This window comes from Megascapheus bottae, chromosome 7, assembly GCF_031878675.1.
Source record: "Megascapheus bottae isolate mThoBot1 chromosome 7, mThoBot2.hap1, whole genome shotgun sequence".
In the NCBI taxonomy this organism is placed as follows: Eukaryota; Metazoa; Chordata; class Mammalia; order Rodentia; family Geomyidae; genus Megascapheus; species Megascapheus bottae.
Window position 1 is genome coordinate 11340012 of NC_143515.1, and position 21915 is coordinate 11361926.

The window sequence follows — 21915 nt, forward strand, 5'->3', positions numbered from 1 at the left end:
CGCCCGTGGGCGTGGCCGACGAGGGACTATACTTCGCGGCTCTAGAGGCCTGCTAGTGGGATTGAGGCTGACGCCTGCGTCTGCTGTACTGACCCGGAAAAAAAAAAAAAGCAAGCGTGACCGGAAGCCGCAGGTGAGTGAAGCCGGAAGCAAGGTTAACCCGGGCGTTGCGAGTTGGGGCCAGCAGCGACGCGTGTTGAGGGTCGCTCTGGAGCTGGCGGGCGGAAGGCGGGCACGGTGAGGCCCCATCTCCACACGCACGCCGGCCCAGGCCTGCCGGCCGACCCTTAGCTCTCGGGATGGTGAGACTTCCCTGTTAGGAGCCGTTAAACTGCATGCCGGCAGCCAGACAGGGAGTAAACCGACGACCTGGATGAGATTCTAGGTGAGTAATTTGTTGTCAGAAAGGTTGGCCAAGCAATCATCGTAACAGGGTTTTATGGAGAAGCCGAGCCTGCTTGGAAAGACAGATTCTGTTCTGTTGGTGTTGTTATTCGGAGTGTACTTTTTCTCTTCTGTCCAGTGGAGAAGCCTGTGTGGCACTGCCATCGGGCCAGTGCGTAGTGTCAGTGGAGGTTCCTGTGGAAGTAAACCTTCTAAGGACAAAATTGTTAGGACACCGAGTCTTGAGGGTATTAGACTCAAGAAAGGGCAGAAAGCGAACTCCACACACCAGAGCTTTCACGGAGAGCTGGAGAGGGACGCCACGGTGACCTGAGAAGATGCCGGGAACGGAGGCACAATGCAGGGACTTCGGGTGAGGGGCAGTGTCGATAAGCTCGAAGGGGCAGTTCCTGGTGCTGATCTGGCTCTGGGAACCGATTGCTTTAGCAAGTCTTTTGGCTTACCACCAGAGAAGATGGAACACTGGACTTTCATTTCGATTAAGATTCTGGGCCGGAGACTGGGATGGAGACGTTCAAAACTGAGGTGCAACACTCATGGTTCCATCTACGTAAGAGGGGGTGGGCGAAAAAGCTAGCTAGGCATGGGCGGCTTACATTTGAACTCTACTCAGGAGTCTGGAATCTGAGGGTCAGGTTTCTAAGCTAACCCCAGCAGGAAAGCAGGAGCTTTTTTTCCCCATTCCTGGGGCCTGGACTCAGGGCCTTGGGCTTTTTCCTCAAGGCTAGCACTGTGCCACTTGAGGCACAACACCTCTTCCAGTTTTCTAGTGGTTAATTGGAGAGAAAAGAGGCTCGGGCCCGGAGTTTGGCCTAGTGGTAGAGTGCTTGCCTAGCATGCACGAAGACCCAGGTTTGATTCCTCGGGACCACATACATAGAAAAAAGCCAGAAGTGGTGCTAAGGCTCAAGTGGTGGAGCTCTAGCCTTGAGAAAGTCCAAGGACAGTGCTCAGGCCCTGAGCTCAAGCCCAAGCTTTCAAAAGCTTGACTGTATCCTGACACTAAAACAAGATTTTATATATATATATATATATATATATATATATATATATATATTCTGCATCTAGAGCACAGAATAAACAAGAATTGCACCTATGCCAGATGAATCCAAGGCTTTTCTAAGAGTGGAGTGTACCCTGGCCTAAGAGTAGGGTAATCCCCTGAGTCCAGGAATTGAGAGGAAGAGCTCTCTTTCCCCAGGGTTCATCAGATGAGACATTGCAATCCTGTTTATTTGCTCTTATTATATATTCATCAAGCAAACTTATGATAATTTGGCTTATGAGTGATCCAACAACTAGTAATTGAACAGGCTGATCAGAATGTCTTGTTGTTAGTCCCTGGTTCTCAGTAACATTTGTTTTAGATATACCTTTGTTTCTGCTTTTTCTATTTGGTGTTGATTCTTATCATTTAGGGTCAGTTGAAATGCTGTCTGGTTCCCAAAGTCTGTTTAGTGGTTCATGTGTTCAGATACCTGAAATTGTTTCTGACACATGTTAGGTAACTCTGTCTTTGCCCCATTTCATGAGGCCTAGCCTAAAATTTTCTCTCAGATACACATTCCCAATCCCTTTCTTTGTTTTTTTTTTCCCCCTATGGTCCTTATCACCCTGGATTCATCATTGATGAATCCAAAGTGCCGAGAGCAATGCATGCCTTGTAGTAGGTGCAGAATTTGCTGACTTAATGTCCTTTGTTGTATCTCCTTCACACTATACCCATAATAGAGATGTTTTGAGTGTTATAATATACAAATTAGAACAAGACATAATCTGTGATCCAAGCATTGGAGGAAAGAAAGAGAAAAGACAGTGTTCAGGCCCTGAGCTCAAGACCAGGACTGGCAAAAAAAAAAAAAAAAAAAGAGTGTGTAAACCTGCCTTTCTCTTTCTTTCCTCCTCCCAGCAACTCTAATCTCAGCCAAGTACCAAGTATTTAAATCTCTAGGTGATGATGTTAAAGTATACATCCAGTCCTTGGCTTCCTTAAAGCTCTATATAGCACTTCCCCACTGGCTCTCTGAGTAAAGTTCAAGCATTAAACATGGGTTTATAATGATTTCTAAATACTCTAGGCCAGGAATTGGCCTGGCATGCATGAAGCCCTCTGTTCAATTACTTGGTACCACATACATAGAAAATGCCTGAAATGGTGCTATAGTTCAAATGGTAGAGCCCTAGCCTTGAGGAAAGCCCTAGGATTGCTAATAAATCAAAATTCTTCATACTCTGACCTATTCTCCCATTACCTCTTTGCTTTTGTAACTCCCCATTCTTAACACTCATCAATATCAGTACAATTAAATACTGTGTGAGAACCATGTTGGAATACTTTTCCTTACCTGTTGCATCTGAACTTTGATGTCATTTTAAGTAATTACTAATTACTATATTTAAAGTATTGTATTACATGCTTTTTAATGCCTTTCTCTAGATTGTAGAGATAGTAAAATTTCCTTAAAGAAGTCCAACTCCTTAATGCCTTTTACATCTATCCCTCTCTCTATGTCTGTTCTCCTAATTTGAGCTCTCATTTTCTCTAGCTTGGGCAACTGGATCAGTTATTGTCTTTGGCCCTAGTCTCTCCTTTAATACATGTTCAATATTGCAGAGACATTGTGGCGGCCCACTCAACACTTTCCTGCTTGAAACACTTCTGTAGGTCCTAGCTCCTCTTAGAAAGAATCCAAATGTTTAGAACTACATGGGATAGTCTCCTCCTTCTGTATCTCCTTACTTCCTGTGCTGAGTAGGCATTACAAAAAGTATTTGATCAAATTAAAACTTAGATGCAAGGGTGGAAAGTATGGCTGAAAGGGTAGACCACTCTGCCTGGCAAACATGAGGCCTTGAATTTAAAACCCCAATATCATGAAAACAATAAAAATAAATAGAAATTAATCAAAGAAATGCAGTAGGGGCACATTGTACAGATAGGCTTCTGTGGAGTCAGAATACTTGTATCATAACTCTGTCCTTAGGAGGGAATTCCCAGAATATGCCTTACTGGTAGATGACTCTTTACTTTCACATCTCATGAGTGGAACATATTACTCTTATCAGCTTGATAAGCCATCAGATTTCAAGATTCAACACAGTGTTTTCCTTCTTTAATTAAGACTCTATAGATCCTGGACAGAGGGAATATAAACTAGTTCAACTTTTCTGTACCGCACAGTTTAAAATATGATGAGTGATGAGAATGTAGACTGTAACCTAGAAAATATACTTTCAGGTCATTACTTAACCAAAGAATTTTACCAGCTGGACGCTGGTGTTTCATGCCTGTAATTCTAGCTAGTCAGGAGGGTGGGACCTGAGGATCACACAGAAGTCCATGAGACTTTTATCCTAAGTAACCACTAGAAAACTAGAAGTGGAGATATGGCTCAATGTGTAGGGTAGTAGTCTTGGACTGAAGAACTCAGGGACAATGCCAAGGCTCAGAGTTCAAGCCCCACTACTGACAAAAAAAAGGGGGGGAATTTTATCTAAAAAATTTTTGACCTAGTTATAACTATGAAGAATCTATTCCATTTTTCATTCTTTGTCTAAAGTAAGATTATAAACACCTTCCAAAAAAAAATTGTAGCTGGGTGCTGATAGCTAATACCTGTAGTCTTAACTCAGAAGAGTAACGTAAGTCTTACTGAGATGAGGTTTGGGGTTTTAAGCTAGTCTTGGGCAGAAAAGTTCTGGAGAGTCTTATCTCTACTTAACCACCAAAGATCTGGAAGTGGAAGTTAGGCCCAAGTGGTAGACAATAGTAGAGTGCCAGCCTTGAGTGAAAGAGCCAAACAAGAGCTTGAGGCCCTAAATTAAAGCCCCAGTACCTGCATCAAAAAGATAAATACTAAAAAAGGAAAAAAGAAATGATTGAGTTATGACAACATAGTCAAAGTACTTTACTTTGATAAGTAGTATTTTCTGCCTTTTCTCATCAGATATTTTGCTAACATTGCTGTCAATAATATGTAAAATTATCCAAACAATAAAATTTTCATAGCCTTCATAATGTAATTGCTTCTTTCTGACCTCAGGGGCTTTCTTCCAAGCTATGCTGGAAGTAAATCATATATCCCATAGTCAAATAGGAATTTTTTTTATAACATATAAAGAAAAAATGAACATCTCATTGTTTATAAAAATATTCAAGAAGGGATTGTTCATAACACAGAAAAAAAACACCTAAAATACTACTAAGATATTGATAGAGCAAACTGGTATATTTAACAGTGAAATTATTACACAAAAAGCTGATGAATAAAAAAGATTTAATATTGAATTAAAACCAAGCTTACTAGTATACACCTGTTACCCTAGCTACTTGAGATGCTGAGGCAGGAGGATCATTTGAGCCTAGAGCTCAAAGCTAGCCCAAGCAACATTGTGATTCCCTATCTAAAAGAAACAAAAGGGGGCCGGGAGTGTGACCTAGTGGAAGAGTGCTTGCCTTGCATGTACAAACCCTAGGTTCAATTCCCTGGCACCACATACACAGAAAAATCTGGTAATGGCGCTGTGGCTCAAGTGGAAGAACACTAGCCTTAAGAAAGTCCAAGGACAGTGCCCAGGCCCTAAATTCAAGCTCTAGAACTGGCAAAAAAAAAAGGAAACAAACAAAAGGGGGGCTGGGAGTTTGGCTTAGTGGTAGAGTGCTTGCCTAGCATGCACAAAGGCCCGGGTTCAAATCCTCAATACCACTTACGTAGAAAAAAGCTGGAAGTGGTGTTGTGGCTCAAGTGGTAGAGCTCTAGCCTCAAGGAAAAAGTCCAAGGACAGTGCTCAGGCCCTGAGTTCAAGCCCCACGATTGGCAAAAAAAAAAGAAAAGAAAAGAAAAAAAGAAAAGGTATTCTGGGGAATGTGTATGCATGTGGAATAATCAGACATAAGATGTGTGTGTATACCAAAGTGTTAATTTTGATCATCTCCAGGTGATGAGATTAAGGATTCTTTTCCTTTTCCTTTTTAGCTTAACTGTTATTTTTCTCATTTTTGAATTCAAAATAAAATATTTGGCCTTGCTATATATAAAAATGTAGTTGCTGCATACTTTTTTTTTTTTGTCAGTCCTAGAACTTGAACTCTGGGCCTAGGTGTTGTCCCTGAGCTCTTCAGCTCAAGGCTACCGCCCTACCCCTTGAGTCACAGCACCCCTTCTGGTTTTCTAGTGCTTAATCAGAGATGCCTGGACTGGCTTTGAATCTCAATACTTAGATCTCATCTTCCTGAGTAGGTAGGATTACAGGCATGAGCCACGAAGCGCAGCATCATACTTCTCTTTTTTTTGTTGTTGTTGGTTTTTTTTTGCCATTCCTGGGGCTTAAACTCAGAGCCTGTGCACTGTCCTTGGGCTTTCTCAAGGCTAAAGTTCTGCCACTTAAGCCACAGCACCACTTCCAGCTTCTTCTATGTATGTGATACCAAGGAATCAAACCCAGGTCTTCGTACATGCTAGGCAAGCACTCTAACACTAAGCCAAACTCCCAGCCCCAAACTTCTTGTTTAAAGACTTTTTTGCCTCATTTTGTCTTAACTAAAATTATATGAAGTGTATCTTCATTTATTTCCAATGAGTTCTCTGCTGTCATATTGCTAAAAGGCAAGAAACGCAGCTGGATTTGTGTACTTAGATAAGCTTGGATCAAATACCAATTATTCACAGCTAGAAAATAAAACTAATTCTATTTTCCTTCAATTAATTTGTTTATCTTCCATTTTTGAAAGCATGCTGATCCCATTTTCAGTGAAGAATGGCTTCCGGTTATTTTGTAATCACAAGGTCCCAACTGCTGGCTTTAAAAACACAGTGAAGAATGGGCTCATTTTACAGTCGCTCTCCACTGATGTATATCAAAACCTGGCTGTAGAAGATTGGATCCACGATCATATCAATCTGGATGACAAGCCCATTCTTTTCTTTTGGCGAAATTCTCCCTCTGTTGTAATTGGTAGGCATCAGAATCCTTGGCAAGAATGTAACCTGAATCAGATGAGAGAAGAAGGTATAAAACTGGCTCGGAGAAAAAGTGGAGGAGGAACAGTCTACCATGATATGGGTAATATCAATTTGACTTTCTTTACAACTAAAAATAAATATGATAGAATGAAGAATCTGAAATTAATTGTGCAAGCTCTGAATTCTGTTCAACCCCAGCTGGATGTGCAGGCCACCAAAAGATTTGATCTTATACTTGATGGACAGTTTAAAATCTCAGGAACAGCTTCTAAGATTGGCCGGACTGCTGCCTATCACCATTGTACCTTATTGTGTAGTACTGATGGGGCCTCTTTGACGTCCTTCCTAAAGAGTCCTTACCAGGGGATTAAGAGCAGTGCTACTACTAGCATTCCTGCTGTAGTAAAAAATCTTTTGGAAAAAGATCCCACACTAACTTGTGAAGTACTGATGAATGCTATTGCTGAAAAGTATGCTGCTTATCATCAAATTGATAGTCATATTAACCTAATAAACCCAACAGATGAGACAGTGTTTCCTGGAATAAAAAGCAAAGCCAAGCAACTACAAACTTGGGAGTGGATATATGGCAGAACTCCAAAGTTCAGTGTAAATACTTCGTTTACCGTATTATATGAACAGTCACGTGTGGAAATTAAAGTATTCATAGACATAAAGAATGGAAGAATTGAAATATGTAATATTGAAGCACCTGATCACTGGTTGCCACTGGAAGTATGTGATACATTGTGTTCAAGTTTTATTGGCAGCAAGTTTTGCCCAATAGAAACTACTTTGATGACAAATATGTTACTTAAAACATATCCAGAAGACTATGAACTACACAGTAAGTGGAATATCCTCTGCGAAAAAATCAAAGGAATAATGTAACTCCAATTAACTTTCATTTACTAGAATTCAGATTGTCTAGCATTTGAATTCATGGCCTCACATTTTGATTCATCATGTTTGCTCACAGCTAGCTGGCACTCTACCTCTTGAACCATGCCTCCAATCTGGCATTTTTGCTGATTAATTACAGATGGAGTCTTGCAAACTTTTTTGCCCTTTCATCTTAGAACTAGAATCCCCAGGTCTCTCTGTACTAAGTAACTGATTACAGGTATGAGCCACTGGTGTGCAGTTGGAATAATAAAAAAATTTATATTCATAATAATAAAAGGCTTAGTCTCTTTTGGCACTTCCCATTTGAAGTTGTTTATCACCTAACCTAACCTTTTATGTTGCCACCTAGGGTACTTATAACTTTGTTCATTGTTTTAATACCTGGCACACATTTATATTTTAGCCTCTTTTATGTCTAATATGATTGTATATCATATTAAACAATCTAACTACAGAATTCTTTGTTGTTGTTTTCATACTGGTATTAGTTTTTTGGTCATGATAAGGAATAGCTGAGAGAAACAAATAGAGGGAAACAAATACGATTTATTTTGACTTAAGAGTTTCCAAGGTTTCAGTCCATGGTTGATTGGATCCTTTCTTTCTAGAGAGGCAAAATGTCACAGCTGCTTAACTCATGGCAGACAGGAAGCTGAGAGAGAATGCTTGTGGTAGCAGGTTTCCTCCTTTTAACCCTTTTGTTCTACCCAGGCCTCTAGCCTATTTTGCTTGGTACAACAAAAATTATATCCAGTCTTCCCTGTTGTCTGCAAATGCATTCATAGACACACCCATCAGAGGGGTGCCTTTCTAATCCAGACATTTCTTAATTGCAATCCAATCAACTTGGCAATCAAAATGATCAAATCTGCAAGCTTTGCTTGTTCAGGTGGTGCTCTACTACTTTCTCTGTTACTTGTTTACTTAAAGTAAACTTAAACTTACTTGAGATTCAGAGTCAGGAAGATCATTTGAGCCTAGAGCTCAAAGCCAGCCTGAGCAACATAGTGATTCCCTATTTTTAAAAAACAACAAAAAAACCATTCTGGGGAATGTATTCCTCTGAAGTTCTTCCAAGGGTGTCTAAAATGTAAAAACCATGTCATCAGGGCCTGAATGGAGATTCTTCCCAAGGAGAACCCAGACTTTCTGCCACTACAGATATCTTAAACTCCAAAATTTCTATTTCAGTTATATTTTCTTATATTTTGACTTCTTATTGAATCTTTCCTTGCTTCATTTCCCTTCCTACCCCCTCCTAAATTAGACCATACTTTCTTACCACTGTTGGCATTTGCTTCTTCCCCTTGACCTAACATGGCCACTTTCTAAAATTCTAAATAATTTTCTTCTGGGGAGTGGAGGACAGGTTGGATTAAACTCAATCTTCATGCCTGCCATGCAAATACCCTACTACTTGAGCTATATCCCCAAATGAAATAAGGTCTTGCTTATTTGCCCAGCTAGTTTAAAATTCACAGTCCTCTGGGATCAACAATGTGTGGCTTTAGTTTGGGGCTTTTTTTTTTATAAACAGTCTCAATATGTAGCCTAAGCTGGCCTTGAATTCACAATTGTTTTTCTAAAGTGGGATTATAGAGCCGGGAGTTTGGCCTAGTGGTAGAGTGCTTGCCTAGCATGCATGAAGACCTGGTTTCCATTCTTTGGTACCACGTACATAGAAAAAAGCCTGAAGTGGTGCTGAGGCTCAAGTGGTAGAGCTCTAAGGACAGTGCCTAGGCCCTGAGCTCAAGCCCAGGACTGGCCAAAAAAAAGTGCAATTATAGTTGTGTATAATCATGCTCGGCTTGAATTCCCTCTATACCTAGGTCGCAATGCAGTACTGGCCAGGAAAACAAACTTGAATAATCATCAATAGCACAATTCCATTGTCCTTTGCAACTTAACACATCCTTTCTATTGGTGTCAGAGAAAGCTTATCTGTGGTTTTCATCTCATTTTGAATGTAGCTTATTTCTATATATTTCTTTTCAGCATATTTGCTCAGAATTCAACTATCATTTTCACAAACCTTGATTCACAAGTTGTTAAGGGTTGAAACGTTTAGAAATGAGCGTATTTGTCACCCCATGTCACCCTTCAGCCCATGTTCTTCAACATTTCTCAGTCTTAGGGGAAGAACGCCTCCCTTTCCTTAAAGCTAACTTCTTTACTTGTCTGTGGAATTTTGTCCTCTGTCCCTTTGAGCCACATATCAACCAATTTACATCCTGAATTTTTCTTCCTCCACAGTTCTTAACCACACTAAAGGAATATATGTTTCTTTTGGTTTTCAAGACATCTGCTCAAGATCATTTTTCTCCATCTTCCCAAACTTCTTCAAAGTGTAATGTTAACTGTTGAATACTTGATGTTTCTACAATTCATTTTTTCATTCTCAGTTGTTTCTGTAGTGCTTCCTAATATGTTGATTGAGTGTTTACCATGTTCAGAGCCCTGTACTAGTTGGATATCAATGGTGATTGAAAGATACAAGGTTCCTGAAAATAGACCGTGGTGACTTTAAGCTTTTTTTTTTTTTTTGCCAGTTCTGGGCTTGGCTCAGGGCCTGAGCACTGTCCTTGGATTTTTCTCAAGGCTAGAACTCTATCACTTGAGCCTCACCACCACTTCTGGCTTTTTCTAAGTATGTGGTACCATGGAATTGAACCCGGGTCTTTGTGCATGCTAGGCAAGCACTCTACCACTAGGCCGAACTCCCGGGCCAACTTTAAGCTTTTTAAAAACCATAGTATGAAATATATTTGTAAAGAAATATGTAATGTGTTTTATTGTTTCACATTTTATATGCCTATCAAGGTATACAATACAATATTTCTCTGGAATTTTACTTTCTATGTCACTTTTTTTTTTTTTTTTTTTTTGGTACCAGTACCATGGATTTTTGTGGTAAACTGGAGATAAGAGTTTCCTGGACTTATGTGCCTGGGCTAGCCTCAAACCACAATCCTAGATCTCATCCTTCTGAGTAGATTATAGGTATGAACCACTAGTGCCTTGCTTCATTTCATCTTTTAAATTAATAAGTCAAATCCTAATGGGTTTGTTTGGTTATTAGTACTGTAGCTTGAATTCAGAGACTCTCACTTGGCTTGTTTATTCAGGACTTGTGCTTTACCACTTTAGTCATACCTCTAGACTGACATTGTAGTTATATGGAGATGAACCCTTGAGGGCTTTTCTGCCTTGTGTGGCTTTGAACAGCAGTCCTTCAAGTCTCATCCTCCTAAGGATTATAAGCATAAGCCAGTGATGCCCAGCCAGAAAAATCAGTGTGCAACTTTTGCTCAGTTTTGCTTATTCAGGTGGTGCTCTACTACTTGAACCATACCTTTGCTCCTCTAAGTTTTACAAGTTGTGTCAAATGTAAAAAAAAAAAAACAAAAAAAAAAACACACACAAAAAAAAACATGCCATTAGGGCCTGAATGAACTTTTTTCCTAAGCTGCCTTCTAACCATGACCTGATCCTTCTGACCCTTCCTGTAATGGAGATTACAAGGTGAGCCACTGGCACCTGGCCAAGTTGAGTCAAGCCTAGTAGGAAACGTAGAAAAACAAGTCAGAATAAGTCCCTGAGACTCTTATCTCTAATTAACCACTAGAAAACTGAAAATGGTGCTTTTGTTCAAGGGGTCCGGTGGTAACCTTGAGCTGAAGAGCTCAGGGACAGCACCCAGAGTTCAAGCCCCACGACCAAACAAACAAACAAAAATTACAAGCCAACAGAATCTATGGAGGAAGAGGCAACAGATGGTAAGGGATTAGAGCCATTAGAAAGATGACATTTAAACTGACATGAAAAAAAAGAAAAAGTATCTTAGGTAATACTGGCCATTAGTATATAAAAAAGCATTCCAAAACTAAAAATAACAGTCATCAGATTCACAAATCTTCAGTTTGAAATGGGCTTGGTAGGGATATCTCCTTTGATCCAACAGTATTGGTAAGAAGCTTACCTGAGGCTGTAACATGGGTCATTAACATGGCTGGCAATTCGAAGCTGGTAGTTGGCTGGAGCTGCGGATGGGACTGTGAGCCAAGAGCTTCAGTTCCTTTTCACTTGGAGTTGGATTCCCAGAACAACTAACCCAAGAAAGCAAGCCTTTTATATCCAGCCTTGGAAGTGGCATAGTAGTACTTGAGGGGTCACAGGCATACTCAGATTCATTGAAAGGAAATGTAGATGTGCATGTTTCTATCTAAACATTATTATAAACAACCACAACAAAAGGACTGGAACACAGCACAGTATATGGGGGGGGGGTCCTATGGCATGGAAAAGCTAGGCTTGCTCCCATTGAAAGAAATACAGCCAGACTCAAGTGCGCAAACAAGGAAAATGAGCAAGATGAAGTTGTTTGGGCAAAAACAAGATCATTGAGATACTGACAGACCAATGTAGAGTTTGATTTTATACACAAAAAATTTAGTCATTTGAGAAGCTATTACAGAGTTCAGGCAAAAGATGGTGCTGGCAGTGGCCATGGAAAAATGTGGAGTGTGACAGACAATTGTTAAAAATCAGCAGTAGTTGAGTATGGTAGCTCACACTTGTAGTCCTTGTTGCCTGGATGGAGTCTTAGATTGGGAGCATCATAGTTTGAGGCCATTGTGGACAAAAAGTTGTGAGACTGCATCTTAAGAGAAAAACCTGTCATTCCAGCTACATTGAGAAGAATAAATAGGAAGATTGTGGTCCATAACAACATGGACAAAGGGCAAAATAATGTCTCAAAAATAACCAGAACCTAGTGGTAGAGTGCTTGCCTAGCATGTATGAAGACCCGGGTTCAATTCCTCAGTACCACATACATAGAAAAAAAAAAAAAAGCCAGAAGTGGTGCTGAGGCTCAAGTGGTAGAGCTCTAGCCTTGAGAAAATCCAAGGACAATGCTCAGGCCCTGAGCTCAAGTCCAAGACTGGCAAAATAAAAATAACCAGAGAACTGGGAGTTTGGCCTAGTGGTACAGTGCTTGCCTAGCATGCATGAAGACCTGGGTTTGATTCTTCGGTTCCACTTACATAGAAAAAGCCAGAAGTGGTGCTGTGGCCCAAGTGGTAGAGCTCTAGCCTTGAGAAAGCCCAAGGACAGTGCTCAGGCCCTGAGTTCAAGCCCCAGGAATGGCAACAACAACAAAATAACCAGAGCAAAAGGGGCTATGGACAGCTCAAGTAGAGTACATAAGTTCAAATTCCAGTATCACACCCCCCACCCCCGAAAAAGGGGATAGTGGCTTAATTTGGATTCATGTGAAAAAGCAAACAGTGAAGCAGTATATTGACTTGCAAAGGATGCCATAAGACCCCACAGGCCAGTGAAACTCTAAAATGAGGGTCCAAGGCCTGCAGGGTTTTTTTTTTTCTGAATGCCACCTTCTTGTGTCCTCAGTCAATTTTCCTCTGTGTACATGCACAGCCATAACCACATTTCATCCTCTAGGAAAGACATACAGTTATACTGGAATACAGCCCATGCCAAAGACCTCACTTTAATTACCTCTTTAAAAAATCTCTAGGTATAACTACTTTCTGAAGGACTTCAACATATGAATTTGGCAAGGAGACATAACTTATCCTGCAACCTAGGAGTTTCAGGACCTGACTTACACTTGAGGTATTATAACACAGTTTTGGGACAACACATTGATTTCAGTCCTCTTTTATAAATTATTTCCTGTTAGATACCTGAGTAGATCAGATCCCCTCCATTTTGTTTGACAAGGAAGAACAGGAGTGGCCACAAGGTTTTGCCTACAACTGGGGATGGCACAAGTGAGGAGGATTTTAATTTTTAGTTGTTTCAAATGTGATTGACATCTTAGCTGATCTTCCTTTGAGACAAGTGCTTTTGTGTGGTTTTAGCAATTATATTAAATCAGTTATGAGCATAATTCATTTTGGAGATTTCTTTTGGCTATCAGAAACACATTTGACAGCCCTGGGTGTTGAATTCAAGGCCTTGCTCTTACTATGTAGGCACTTTACTGATTGAGCTATACTTCCTGACCAGCTTATAGACATCAATTGAAATATGCGAAAATGGGGGCCAGGAATGTGACCTAGTGGTGGAGTACTGGCATGCATGAAGCTCTGGGTCCAGTTCCTTGGTACCACATACACAGAAAAAGCTGGAAGTGGTGCTGTGGCTCAAGTGGTAGAGTGCTAGCCTTGAGCAAAAGTACTCAAGGACAGTGCCCAGGCCCTGAGTTCAAGCCCAAGACTGGGGGGGCGGGGGGGAATATGTGAAAATTACTTTCCAAGAAAGGCATTAACCCCCCCCCCATATGAGGTGTTTGATGCAATAACTTTGCTTCTCAAGAGAATATGATCAGGACTATACATTCCAAAACAGAAATGCACTTAGTACAGAACACTTAGTACAGATAGTCAAAATATGTTCTGTAGGCAGATAGCACAGAACTTCATGAAGTTTATACATTGAGATGAAGGTGGTAGAAATGACTGATTTCTTATTTAAGCCATTGGACAAATGGGAAAAACACAGAATGGAAGTGTCTGGGAAAAGTTCAGTTGGGATCCTTGAAATACTTCAGAGATGCCATAGAGTAACCTGAATTTAAACTCCATCTGGTAATCTTGGTTAAGTTACACATTTAAGAGTTGACAGTGTGGGGCCGGGAGTTTGGCCTAGTGGTTAAAGTGCTTGCCTAGCATGCATGAAGACCCGGGTTCAATTCCTCAGTACCACATACATAGAAAAAAGCTGGAAGTGGTGCTGAGGCTCAAGTGGTAGAGCTCTAGCCTTGAGAAAACGTGGTGCTGAGGCTCAAGTGGTAGAGCTCTAGCCTTGAGAAAACCCAAGGACAGTACTCAGGCCCTGAGCTCAAGCCCAGGACTGGCAAAAAAAAAAAAAAAAAGTTGACAGCGTATGAGTAGGACTTTTGGAATTCATCTGCAGTTTTACATTTTGTTTAGTGTCCGAGTCTCAGTTTCTTGGGAAATTCTCTATCAACTAAGACTTGGTGGGGAGTAGAATCTATGTTCTACATGGAAACTGAAAATCTTACTGTGCGTTATATGTCTTTTCTCAGCCTCAGGGTTTCTCAAGTTTTTGGGCACTTAGGCTCTGACAGTCAGAAGCACTGGCTCCAGACTTTGAATTGCAAGCTATTGTTGCAAAGAACTTGGGACTTGAGGGAATGAGAAGCCAACCCAGGAGCCTGACTGGAGTTAGTTAAGGCATTAAGGCTAGCACTGCCAGTGGAAGTACTGCAATCTACCCCATCCAGCCCTGCATCCACCTGGGGCAGCAGGGCAGCATACATTCAGTCTGGGTCACAATTCGCCGCAGTTTCCACATCTCAGTCTGTAGCTCTTATGATGATTGTTCAGATTAACTACCATTACAGTAAATCCCTTTATTTCCATCACATACTAGCAATTTTTGTTTTTACTGAGAATATTGAAAGGTAAAACCACTTAAGTAGATTAGTACAGACTTAAGAAGAAAATACTACCTAGTTTAGAGGAACTTTTCATAATTGTATTTGTTTTTCTTTCAATTTTAGTACTGGGGATTGAACTTGGGGCCTCATGCATGCTAAGTACATGCTAACTACCACTCAGCTAGACAACTTCAGTCTAACCTGTATTTTAAGGGAGGACAGAGGAAAAAATGTGTTTCATGAAAGTTGACTGTCAACAAGGGGAATGGGTAGCTGGGTCAAATGCTCCTGAAAGGTCAAGTAATATGTTCAAAAGCTTCTATTGGCACTTCAATTGTACAATTGTTTTGTACAGTTAATATTCATGAATTTTTAGTGTATAGTGTTTAAGCATAAATGCATATATCTCAAACACTGATTTTTGCTTTATATATCTGCGTGTGTATATATGAGGCATAAATGTATATACACATATACATATATATATATATCCAATATGGTAGAACATAAGGTAATTATTTTCCTTTCAAGACTGTAGACTCCAGGAGATTAACATTCATTTCATCTCCATAATAGATGCTCATTATTTACGGACTTATGCTCTAATAGTCAAATAAAAATTGCCAAAACCAAAGTTTAAAATAGCTACATGACTTGAAACATTGTAAATCTACTGAACTACGGTAGACTTGGCCAGTGTTCCCACAACTGATCAATGAATCAAAAAATTAGTAGAAATGTTTATTTTTAAAGTCATATATTATAAAAATGTTTAAAGTAAAAAAAAAAAGAATCCAATATTTTTCTTACTATAGCTTGCATTTGTCCCCAAAAGTTCATATATTGGAAACTTGGTCCCCACTGCAGTAGTGTTAAGTAGGCATCTGAAAGATGACTGGCTCTGTCTCACAGTCTTTTACAGATCCAAACTCGCTCAGACATATTGTCTTGCCACATGATGCCTGTGCCATGTTAAGATGCACAAAGGTCCTCAGACATGCCAGTGCCATGCTCTTCTCAGCCCCCAGAAACAAGAGCTAAATAAAATCTCTGTTTACCTAGTGTGCGCTATATAGTTATGGCATCATATAAGGTAAAAATGTACAATATGAATCAAGCTACTATAATTTTTTCGTGTGCTTGTTATGAAAAATGTCCACTGTTGTTTCACGACATGGCCTTAAATCAAAGTCACAATATCCAAGGGAAAAAGAGCCCTAGGAAGAAAATAAAGAATATTGTTAAAAATGACATGAATATGAAGGAAGGGTTAACACTTGCCAAGAATTACTGTACTTATAATCTGATACGGAATTGTAACCCATTTGTACAACTGCTTAATAATAATAAAATGACATGTCTAAGCTGGGGTGTGGAGTTGTGTCTATAGTTCCAGATACTTAGGAAACTAAAATAAAAGATCACATAAGCCCAGGAGTTCATTTAAAAATAAAACATCAAAACAAAAACAGGGTCACACACTTATCCATAACTATCTTACCTGTGGTCTCTTAAAATAATCAAGTCCCCTTCCAATTTTAATCTGCCATCCATTGTTCAACCTATTGACATAAGTGTACAGTAAGTTTAAGCCAGACAATTATTAAGCATCAGAAAAATTTCTCCCTAAGAAACTACTTCTGCTAGTAGTAAGAAGGCTTGAATCAAACCTAGAGTTAATAGTGGGCTACCTGTCTACAATGAAACAAAAGGACCTTAGAAACAATTAAAACTTACATGTGAATTTCAGCTTGTTGATATAAATTTCCTGTTCTGCTAACAAGTAGCTGGCTAAGTGTATTCAGGGAGTCTGATGGTGTTCTGAGGGTTGTCCTGCCCAGAGGGGAAGGAGAAGCAGGCGGAGACTTGGACCTTGCCTTTTGCTTCAACAACAGCAGCTACATTTCCATCTGTTTTGCATATTTAGATCTGGTTTAAATTTTCACTTAAAATGAGAGTTTAATTGCTATAATATTCAAACCACTGTGCTAGAGGGAAAGTATTATTATGCTGTTTTCTTATTAACACAGCATATTGTCATGCCTACCCAAATAATTACTTAGCCAACAAGAAATAACACCACACAGTATTAATGTCAATAGAAAAGGAATTATGTGTATATGTATAGAGAAAAGTGCTCTCTTCATACATGACGTAACATGTAAATTCAATTCCATTAGGAAATCACAAACATACAGGACAAGGTAAGTTTTCTCTCAAAGGAGAAAAGTTGCTAACACCAAGCTTTAACTGAATTTTTAATCTTTAAATGTAATATTTATGTAATTAAGTAGCATTAAGAGAGAAATTTAAAGTATATTTCCACTGCATAAATGTTAAAATATTATTACACACTAACCTAATTTCTCGATCATGTATTGAAGAAGAATATTCTACTTCCAGCAGCACTCCATGACTCCCAAGTGACCGTTTTATTTCTTCCAGGGCAATCAGCTGCTCTGTCCTATTTCCCTGTCAATAGTAAAAATATAATCTACTGGCCAGGAGTTTGGCCTAGTGGTAGAGTGCTTGCCTACCATGCACAAAGACCCGGGTTCAATTCGTCGGTACCACATACATAGAAAAAAGCCAGAAATGGTGCTAAGGCTCAAGTGGTAGAGCTCTAACCTTGAGAAAGTCCAAGGACAGTGCTCAGGCCCTGCGCTCAAGCCCACAATTGGCAAAAAAAAAAAAAAAAAAAAATATATATATATATATATATATATATACTGCTTCATTTATTATATTTTACATTACTATTCAGGCACAGTGGCTAACACCTAGCGGATTCAGAAGCTGATAGTGGGAGGGTTGCAGTTTTAAGCCAGCCTGAGAGGAGTAAAAAGTTTGTGAGACTCCATCTCAGTAGCAAAGGCTGGACAGACATAGTAGTATGCACCTGTCATCCCAGATATGGCAAGAATCAGTAAGTAATGGAGTTGCAGTCCAATCAGGCCCAGTGAAAAAAATAAAGCAAAAAATTTTTTTAATGAATTAATATCACAGATGGATAAAAATGAAAAACTTATTTCCTAGCTTCAATATCTGTTATTTCAAGCAAATCAAGAATGTTCTAATAAGAACGTATCACAACTTCATCTTGTTTCCTTAAATTGTTATTTTATCTCATTTTATTTTGAGGCAAGATCTCTTGCTATGTAGCCTAAGCTGTCATTAAAATTATCATCCTTGTGCTTTGCCTCTAGAGTGTTGGGATTATAGACATGTACTTTCATGCTCAGCTTCCTTAAATGTAATTTAGCAATGATGTTTAATAATCCTAATGGGACTGCCTACATATCAAATTAATCATGGAAATTATCAATTATTTAGAAATACTATTTCTTCTCCAAATCAAGAAAGATGCCTACTATCATGCTAGTAATCAAAGATATAAAACATAAAGAGACAAAATATTCACCAGTACCCAGAAGACTAAACTGATAAACTATTTGAACAAATTGAGCCTAACAAAATGGCCAAATACCAGGCTAACTTCTTAAACTGAACAGCATTTTTCTCAAGATGTACTACACTTATTATGAGGTGATAAGTTAATCCTCAAAGAAACAGATCTAGCTAAAGTTCCTCATTCAGGTTTTCCTTCATTGGACTACTATATCTTTTAACTGAATAAAGTCAGTAAGTTACAAAAAGGAAATTCTTTCAGATACTTACTGCATCCACAGAGGTAAGAAGGTGAATGGTTTTTACTTTACAGCTCTTAATAAGCATCTCACAAAATCGAAGGAAGTTATAGAGCTGAAAGACATGAGGATGGGTTATTACTAACTGGCAGGCATACTTGGTGTCCCTGGAGCATTGGGTCCAACCTCCCCCCAACAGAGGCTGAGCCACAGACATAAAATCAGTAATTATGTAGAACCTGAACACATTCTCCCCTTAAATCACCTCTAGATTGCTTACAATATTGCAAAGGATATAAATACTATGCAAATAGCTATCAGGATACTGTGTTGTATAGAGAATAATGACAAAGGTCTGTAAATGTTCTGTATAGGTATAACTCAAAAAATACTTTTGATCATTGAGTCTATGAATAAAGAATCCACAAATATGGACAGCTAACTATGCCTTTAAAATCAATTTCATTATGTTTTAGTACATCTCACTTACCTGATGAGTTTGTCTAATATAAGGATCTTCTATCCACACTTCTGTAACTGTCTCATTAAGGTATTCTTTTAAAAGTGACTCATAACTGAAACCTGTTGCATTCTCTTCTATTTTAATTTGCTTGTGATATTTTCCATCTATAAAACAGTTTCCATTAATAACAGTATCCAGTTTCTTTTTACACATTTTATATTTCATACAGTGATTAATCAAGATCAGTTACAAATTAATTTTTAGCTTATTTACTCAGTAAATACGTATTGAGTGCCTTCTCTATATGTGCTATGTAGAATTGCAAAATGTAATACAGAAGTAAAGAAGGCAATAACCACTGCCAAGGCAAGGTAAGGCGACAGGTAAGGTTTTCTAAAATAGATCCTGATCTGGGCCCTTCAGACTAGCAGGTTTGTTATTGTTGTTGATTGTGGGGCTTGAACTAGACATGGGCACTGTCCCTGAACTTTTTTGCTCAACGCAACAGGTTTCAGTTATGAGTCACTTATAGGTATGAACCAGTGGTGTCCAGTGAAAATAAAGCTCTTAGAAATACCTATGTGCAGCTTTCTCAGTTTTGCTAACTCATCTGGCACTGCTAGTTGAGCCAAGCTTCCAGCTCCTCTGAAGTTGTATAATGTTGTCTAAAACAAAAAATACATGCCAGCAAGCCCTGAGTTCGTTCCTTGTGAGCTAAGTATGTCTACTAAAATCAAGTGTGCATTTGTTTATCAAGGCAAAAACAACTATGAAAGTAATAAAGGCATAAGCACTTCGGGAAACTATATATTTAAAAATGAGGGCTGGGGAGGGAAATGGGGACCAAGACATGTGAAAGGATATCAATGTATTAATGCGCCATCTATCTGGCAAATATCATGTAACCCTTCTATTAATTACAATAAAAAATATATGAAAAAAACTTATGATTCTATACATAGATTAATATGTATCTATGACATACAAACCCTCAGCCTAATTTTAATTACGTTCTAAAATCTAAGTTCCAGTGATTGTATATACAGATTCCCTTCTTGAATACTTGTTTAACTATGTCATTTGAAATAAGATGTAAAAATCAATGTTAGTAAATTCTTTAATAAAAAATACAGAAAATGCATTTAAAAAAATGAGGGCTGGACGCCTATAGTTCACACTTATAATCTTAGCTACTCAAGACGCTGAGCTCTGAGGACTGATGCTCAAAACCAGCATGGACAGGAAAGTCCAATTAACTGCCAGAAAATTGACAGTAGCGCTGTGATTCAAAGTGGTAGCCTTGAGCAAAAGAGCACAGGACAGCACCCAGGCCTAGAGTTCAAGCCCCACAAGTGACAGAAAAAAAGCTTTCTGAATAATTTAAAACAAAAGCTTCGCTGGTACCATAGCTCAGTAATAGAGCTTTTAGCTAGCACACATGAAGCCCTCAGTTCAATCCCCACAACAACTAAGAGAAGAGAAACATACATGTTCTGTTCAGAGAATTTTCATAGAGATCCTACCAAGCATACATCAACTTTCAAAGTCAAGCCAGCCAAATTAATTTTCTTATTAATCTACAAGCATACATTAATTATGCAAAGGGGTTTGTTTCATTGTAAACATAAGTGACTATGCCAATGGTACTAGGCTGGCAGCAGTACCTTTGGTTGTAGAAAGCAGCAGTGTACACCTCAGGTGAAAAATGGCAATGCCCACATATACATGTATCTTTGAACTGCATGCTTGTGAGTATACCAACACATAGGGAAGAGTACCTACCTTACCTCTAATGATTAGGAATAGGCTTTGATTCACAACAAAATGATAGAAGTCTCAGGAGTTTCTTTAGCTACTGTAATGACCATGTTCCTTTCATTAAGGAAATACAAATCAAATACAGGATCCACATTCAGTATTTATTCTTCTAGAAGTTCTTATCTGAGGTTCACACATAAGCTTCTTAGGAGCTGTGAATTCCTTAAAAATGCCAAAGTTCTATAGAATGCGTAGTATTTATAAAATGTTCAAAGGGGTTCTGACCCCACCCCACACCCACTTAAAAAATAAAGAAACCAGGGGAGAGGAAATGTATAGTAAATCGGTAAGCTCTCAGGTTCCAATGGTCTAGTCCATACTGAAATAGGTGGAAGCCTGAAATAATGAATAGGCTATATCAGAATACCATATGAACACATCACTCTACCCCATCCCCCTCCTCCTCTTCTTTTGTGGTACTGGGGCTGAAACCAGGGATAAACATCAATACAAGCTAATATCATATAACTCACCAAAAATAATCAGTTCTACTTAAACCATTTGGGTCGAATTAATTAAATATCTGACCAAAATTTAGCAGTTTAACTTTTAAATTGGTAATTGTATATTGTCCACAAATGCAGTTATCAAAATCTAAATAGTCTGTGGCAGGAAAAAAAGGTCCTCCAACCCTGGAAGAAGATTCCAGGCAAATGCTCAGCATTCGAACTCTATCCCCAGACGTGGACACATTTTCTAAAACAGCACTTTTACCTTCTTTTTCTTGGTCCAAGTATTTCTTTATATTTTCTGCTCTATCCATGTAGTGAGAAATCTTTGCTTTGAGATTACATTTTTTATTGTTATCTTTGATACCTATAAATTTAAAAAAATTAAGTTAACATTTGATTCAAACTTTATTTCCATTTTTTCAAGTTTTCTACAAATTTCCTATCCTTCAGGATGCTTTGCTTCAAGCCTAAAAACTACAAATACGAAGATCACTGTGACTGGACAGAGGGCATTCACTTTATACAAAGGAGCTGGGTTGAAGAATGGAGTTCTGACACACTCAACTCTGGTATACCAAATCTGGCATTGTGAGAAAGGTGGCTCACTATCACCAGGAGTTTTGCCATTATTCTGATCCTATCAGTTGACACAGCTAGAATGTATATGTATGCTTACTTACAGACACATCTACAATTATTTGTTTCTATGCATCTAGTATGTTTAAAATGTGAGTTTATGCAGGCATCAGTTTATGCCTGTAATCCTAGCTACTGAGGAGGCTGAGATCTGAAGATTATGATTTGAAGCCAACCTGGCAGGAAAGTCCATGAG

The 21915-nt window shown here is 38.9% G+C and overlaps 2 protein-coding genes across 9 annotated transcripts in view; one reads left to right on the forward strand and one right to left on the reverse strand.

Annotated features, from left to right (window-relative positions):
- Positions 1-21915, forward strand: part of Lipt1 (lipoyltransferase 1) — a 23320-nt gene continuing 1405 nt past the window's right edge. The window contains exons 1-2 of one of the 7 annotated variants that reach the window (XR_016536225.1): positions 1-133; positions 21534-21652. Coding sequence is in view for 3 of the 7 variants with exons in the window: in XM_090336491.1 (XP_090192617.1) it covers positions 860-930; positions 6137-7259 (1194 nt within the window). In the remaining 4 variants the exon portion in view is untranslated. The other 6 variants (XM_090336493.1, XR_016536226.1, XR_016536224.1 and 3 more) reach the window with 6 other exon arrangements.
- Mitd1 (microtubule interacting and trafficking domain containing 1) overlaps positions 15432-21915 on the reverse strand; it is an 8957-nt gene continuing 2473 nt past the window's right edge. For both annotated transcript variants that reach the window (XM_090336494.1, XM_090336495.1), the window contains exons 2-7: positions 21346-21447; positions 18841-18977; positions 18382-18465; positions 17063-17175; positions 16205-16265; positions 15432-15920 (exon numbers count right to left, since the gene is read on the reverse strand). In XM_090336494.1, the coding sequence (XP_090192620.1) occupies positions 15825-15920; positions 16205-16265; positions 17063-17175; positions 18382-18465; positions 18841-18977; positions 21346-21447 (593 nt within the window). In that variant the 3' untranslated portion in view covers positions 15432-15824. The remainder of the gene's footprint in view (positions 15921-16204; positions 16266-17062; positions 17176-18381; positions 18466-18840; positions 18978-21345; positions 21448-21915) is intronic.